This window comes from Neltuma alba, unplaced genomic scaffold, assembly GCF_004799145.2.
Source record: "Neltuma alba isolate B1F8T4 unplaced genomic scaffold, ASM479914v2 tig00011654_pilon, whole genome shotgun sequence".
NCBI lineage: Eukaryota > Viridiplantae > Streptophyta > Magnoliopsida > Fabales > Fabaceae > Neltuma > Neltuma alba.
This window is the reverse complement of record NW_021636301.1, coordinates 463,277-469,276: the sequence shown is the minus strand read 5'-3', so window position 1 is coordinate 469,276 and position 6,000 is coordinate 463,277. Positions and strand designations below refer to the sequence as shown.

The following is a 6,000-nucleotide window of genomic DNA, read 5'->3' as shown; positions in this document are numbered from 1 at the left end:
AAAAATTTACGCACTCAAATTACAAAGATTTGGGGGTGCTGAAAAGTTGCTACATTTTGATTTTACATTGCTAGAACACTCATTTACTCAATAGAAGTCCCACAAAATCAAAAATGGATGTATAATATAGTAGATCCGAGCACTAAATGGTATACGCAAGATTTCCAACGAGGTGTTAAGGAGTTTCTTACCTATGCTCTAAGGGCACCTTATTCTCAAACATCAAGGAAGCTTTGGTGTCCGTGTGTCAAATGTAAATGTAGGCCATATCTAACTATTGATGAGGTGAAGACACACATCTATAAATTTGGATTTATGCCAAAGTATTATATATGGAATAGTCATGGTGAAGCAGAAATACAATATCATTCTCCTTTGTCTCCAATACCAAGTACTATATATGCCTCACATGAGCCAATCAATAACCAACTAAATCAATATGAGACTATAGTGATGGATGTAGCTGGGCCAAGTTTTAGGGATAATTATAATGAAGGTATTAAAGAGATGCCAAATCTGAATGTAAGAGCATTTTATGACATGTTACATGCTGCACAACAACCATTGTGGGAAGGCTGCAAATAGTCTAAACTTTCAACAACTTTGCAATTATTAAGCATAAAGGAAACAACTAACATGTCACAACAAGGATACAATTTAATTTCCCAACTCATGAGGAGGACACAGCCTAAAGATACTTGTATGCCTACAGACTTGTACCAAACAAAAAAGTTGGTGTCAAAGCTAGGTCTTGATTATAGAAAGATTGATTGTTGTGTGAATGGGTGTATGTTGTACTATAAAGCTAATGATAGTACAACGCAATGTAAGTTTTGTGGTGAGGAAAGATATTTCTCAAGAAGGTGTCATGGAAGGAAAAAGAAAGTTGCAAGGAAATATTTGTGGTTCTTACCTTTAATTCCAAGATTGTAGCGATTGTATGCCTTTGAGAAAACAGCAAAGGAAATGACATGGCACTATACAAATCATAAAGGCGCCAATGTCCTTTCTCACCCCTCTGACGGCCAAGCATGGAAAGTTTTTAATAGTACATATCTTGACTTTGCTCATGATCCACAAAATGTGAGGCTTGGGTTATGTGTTGATTGATTTCCGCTATTTGGGCAATCAGGAAGACAATATTCTTATTGGCCTATAATTATTACTCCATATAATATGTCACCCAAGTTGTGTATGACACGAGAATATATGTTTTTTACTTTAATTATCCCTGGTCCTAATAATTCCAAAGGAAAAATAGATATGTATTTACAACCATTGATAGATGAATTAAAATTGTTATAGGATGAGGGTGTGCTAACATATGATGCCTCATTGAGACAAAACTCTCACATGCGTGCTGTATTATTATGGACAATTAATGACTTTCCTGCATATGGCATGTTTTCTGGTTGGATGACAATGGGAAGATTATCGTGTCCTATATGTATAGAGAACTCAAAAGCATTCCAATTGAAGTATGGGAGGAAAACATCTTTCTTTGATTGTCATCGTCAATTCCTTCCTATTGATCATTGATTCAGGAGAAACAAAAACTTATTTTGCAAGAACAAAGTTGAGAAATCAATGCCTCCTTCTCGGTTAAGTGGAGAGGAAGTTTGGCATAGAGTACAAAATTTGCCAAAGGTCACCGAATATGGAACAACTATACCAACTGAAGGCTATAATGACACTCATCATTGGACCAAACAAAGCATATTTTGGGAATTACCATATTGGAAAAGCAATCTCATTTGACATAATCTTGATGTTATGCACCTTGAAAAGAATTTTTTTGAGAATTTGTTTCACACTGTCATGGACACAAAAGGAAAAACAAAAGATAATACACAAGCTCGAATGGACTTGCAAGAATATTGTCGACGAAAGGAAAATGAACTTATTGATAGAGGAGGAAAAATGATGAAACCAATTGCAAAATATACTTTGAATTTAGAACAAAGGCGAGCGATTGTTCAATGGATAAAGAAGTTGAAGCTCCGCGATGGGTATGCATCTAATCTAGCTTGGTGTGTTGATATGAAGGAAGCAAAGTTATATGGAATGAAGAGTCATGATTCTCATATGTTCATGGAACGCTTGGTTCCTATTGCCTTTTCTACATTGCCAGATGATGTATTTAATCCTATAGTGGAGCTTAGTCAATTCTTTAAACAACTTTGTTCTACCACCTTGATGGTAGATCAACTTGAGATATTAGAGCAAAATATTGTTGTGACATTTATGTAAATTAGAGAAGGTTTTTTCCTTGGTTTTTTTGACTCAATAGAGCATTTGCCCGTCTACCATGCTTATGAAGCTAAGGTTGGTGGACTGATTCAGTTTCGATGGATGTATCCATTTGAAAGGTAATGAAATTTCTTTTTGTTGGTTTCTTTGTATGTAATAAATACAATAGTCAATGTTAGCTTTTACAACATATCCATTTTTGTAGATTCCTTTATACCTTGAAACGAAAGGTCAAGAACAAAGCCCGAGTTGAAGCGTCTATATGTGAAGCTTATATAGTCGAGGAGACCGCTATGTTTTGCTCGCACTACTTTGAGCCGAGTATGCCACCAAGAATAACAAGACCTCTACGAAATGATGATGGTGGAGAATCAAATTTGCCAGCAATTTCCATATTTAACTATCCAGGAAGACCTTTTAGGGAATGTAAAGCTCGTTTCTTGAATGATGAGGAAGTAGAAGCTGCCAAAAGATATGTTCTAATGAATTGTGATAAGGTGCAACCTTATATGATGTAAGGGATCTTTGGTTGTGATCAAACCTTATGTCAAATATATGCATTACAAACACATTATTTGTCATGTAGGTTATTTGTACAAACATTGAAGAAAGATAACTGTCGAATCACAGAGAATGAGATAGAATCCCAGATCAATGAAAGATTTCCCTCATGGTTTAAAAATCATGTAAGTATGATTGCTTTCAATTTTGTATCATCAAACAGGAATTATCTGCCATAATACTCATTGATCCTTATTACGTAGGTTCAAAATCATAACAACCACATTGTAGATCCATTTTTACATGACATTGCTTGGGACCCAAAGAGAAAGTTATAACTTGGCCTATGTACTTTATTAATGGGTATAAGTTTCATACACATTCATGGGCCCTTTGAAAATCAACGATAAATATTGGTGTATGCATTAAAGGTGCTGACTATGCACAACCAGAACATGACTTTTATGGTATTGTACAGGAGATTATAGAGATTGAATATATGGGGCTTCTTGTAAAGAAATTAGTATTATTCAATTGTGAGTGGTTTAATCCGATACCAAATCATGGTATAAGGGTTTATGAACAATATGGGATTGTTGAAGTTCATGGATTACGAAGGTACAATAAGTATGATCCATTCATTATTGCTCAACAAGTAATGCAAGTATAATGCACCTCTTATCCTTGTTGTCGTCAGAAGGCAAATTGGTTAGCTACTATTAAGGTGAAGGCTCGTAACATCATTGGTGCTCCTACATGTGCAATAAACTTAGAGGCAGTTCAAGCAGATGGATTAGAAGTCATACTACCAACAATTATTGATGATGCTGAATTGAATAACTAAATAAATTCTGAAATTTTCTACGAAGAGGTGGATATGCCAACTGAGAACATGGTTTATGAAGAAGATGAATACGAAGATGAAGTTGAGGAAGATGAAGAAGATGAATATGAAGATGAAGTTGAGGAAGACACAAATGATGGTGAAGAAGATTTCTATATGGAAGTTGATGATGATGATGACAACAACGACGATGATGACATCAACAACAATGATGAAGACGGATGAATTATGGTTAACATATTATAATCTACTACTATTTAGTGTTCAATTTGACTTTGATTGCATTGATTCTTCAGTTTTGATCTTGATTCATTTTGTATGAGTATTTATTGCCTATTACTTACCCAATATTGAAATTGGAATTTGCAGATGTCAAATCTAAGTGCAAAGCGTAAAATCCAATCGAGTACTACCACACCTCCGCAATTGCCTCAGCAACTTGAAAAATCAATTCCTCATGTAGCTATGACCTTCGCTCCTAATGTGGCAGAACAATCCACTAGACCTTCATTGCCTCTAGTATCTAGTTTTAATTTTGTTCAATTCTGTGATGATTTATTTATTATTTATTACTAACTCAACTTAATCTTCAAATTTGGATATGTAGATGTCAAGTGGTAAAGTGCAGCGTAGAGTCCCATATGGAACTACAGCATCTGCACAATTGCCTCACCAACCTGAAAATTCTTCTCTTCCTCAACCATCTATGCGTACATCATCTCCAGTCATGTCTGAACCAATTAGGAGACTCTCGATATCACCTGCATCATCTCCTTCAATCCCATCTCTTGGAACAGAAGCCTCACAAAACCCAACTCAGGGTTCTCCTGCTAGTTCCAACCCATGGGGTATTGATCCCTCAGATAACCGGATGTGGGTATATCCTGAGAATAAAACGTAAGTAATCAACTTCACATTACTTTATCTGATATTTTTATTGAGCTGCTTAAAGCCATTCTAGTGCCATTATTCCTGTGTGAAATATTCTTCCTATCATTCAAGGAAAATTTGAACACCCATGCTGTACTTGGAAGGCGACACCCCCTCAAATTAAGGACTTGTGGTTTAGGGAATGGGCAGTATATAGGTTCATTATATTTTTATTATGTCTTTAGTTTTTCTCTCATTCTATTATAGAACATGATTTTGTTTTTCTTCTTATTTCTGCAGAAACAATTTAAATGGTTGCCACAACATGAAGTTGCTATTAGGAGAAATTGGAACTTAAAGTGCATAGAAATCTTAAGACATACAATGCATAATGTTCAGAAGGATATGTTTCTGAAACAAATGAGGCCTAATTGGATTCCACCTAATGTGATGGATGATTTAGAGGAAATATGGACATTAGAAAATTATAAGTCCAAGTGTAACACAGCTAAAGTCAATCGGGCCTCTTCCACAGGAGGCACTCAACACAAAGGGGGCAGCATCCCTAATACTGAGCATAGAAGGAGGTTGGTGAGAATTATATTTATTTTCAGCTATTATCTTTAATTATTTAATGCATGACATGATCATTTTTTTATAAATAACTAGTTAATGCATGATATAATTCTTTTTTTTTATAAATAACTACAGGCTTTACAGTTGGGAAGAAATCCTACTCAATATGAATTGTTCACAAATACACACTTTGATGTCAAAACTAACCAATTTGTGGATATTAGGTCAGCTGAAATTTCTGTAAGTACATATTTTTCCAGAATCTTTTTCTGTAGAGCTGTGCTGATGGCCTGAGGCTTGACTAGTTGTAGTGTGGGTCTTTACTTCTTTACTTGTGGTTACTAGTCTGCATCAACTATATATTTAGTAGGGTTAAATAATCTAATTAAAATATGATTACATTCTATATCGATCAAAATCTTCACACTTTTGCTTCTGATTAATTAATGCCATAGTCCATACCAAAAGTTTTGAAAGGCATACTTTCAATGGTGATTTCCATTGTCATCGATGAAAATGAGACTTTGTTCCGATCCATTAATTGACATTATTTCATAAAATCAAATAAAATATTAACATTAAAATTTGAATGTTCTTGGAGTTAGATTTGAATGGGGAGAATGGAAGAAAAATGTTAGCTTTATAATCTAAATAAAATCAAGTAAAATATTAGCATTAAAATTTCACTTTCCTTCTCAATCTAAGCACACCTCTGAATTTCTCTTTTTATGCCTCTTTCATGTCATCTGCTAGTTGAGAATAATACTTCTGGACCTTTTTTAAGAGACCTCAACTGCATAAAAACCATCTTTACCCTGCTTTTCAGGTGTTGTATGCTTAGAACAATGACATCCTGTATATTTTAATAATATAAATAGCTTTTGTATTTATTTCAGAAATGGAATTCTTAAGAAGTGATTGTTATCACGTTTATCCCATATAGATGTGGACAAAAATTG

General features: G+C 34.5%; 1 protein-coding gene across 1 annotated transcript; it reads left to right on the top strand.

Moving 5' to 3' along the window:
- Window positions 1-1,860: 1,860 nt before the first annotated feature.
- Window positions 1,861-2,990, top strand: LOC114716397 (uncharacterized). The gene is made up of 4 exons (XM_028901396.1): window positions 1,861-2,161; window positions 2,291-2,369; window positions 2,456-2,764; window positions 2,837-2,990. The coding sequence occupies exons 1-4, from the start codon at window positions 1,861-1,863 to the stop codon at window positions 2,988-2,990; spliced, it is 843 nt and encodes a 280-aa protein (XP_028757229.1).
- Window positions 2,991-6,000: the final 3,010 nt, after the last annotated feature.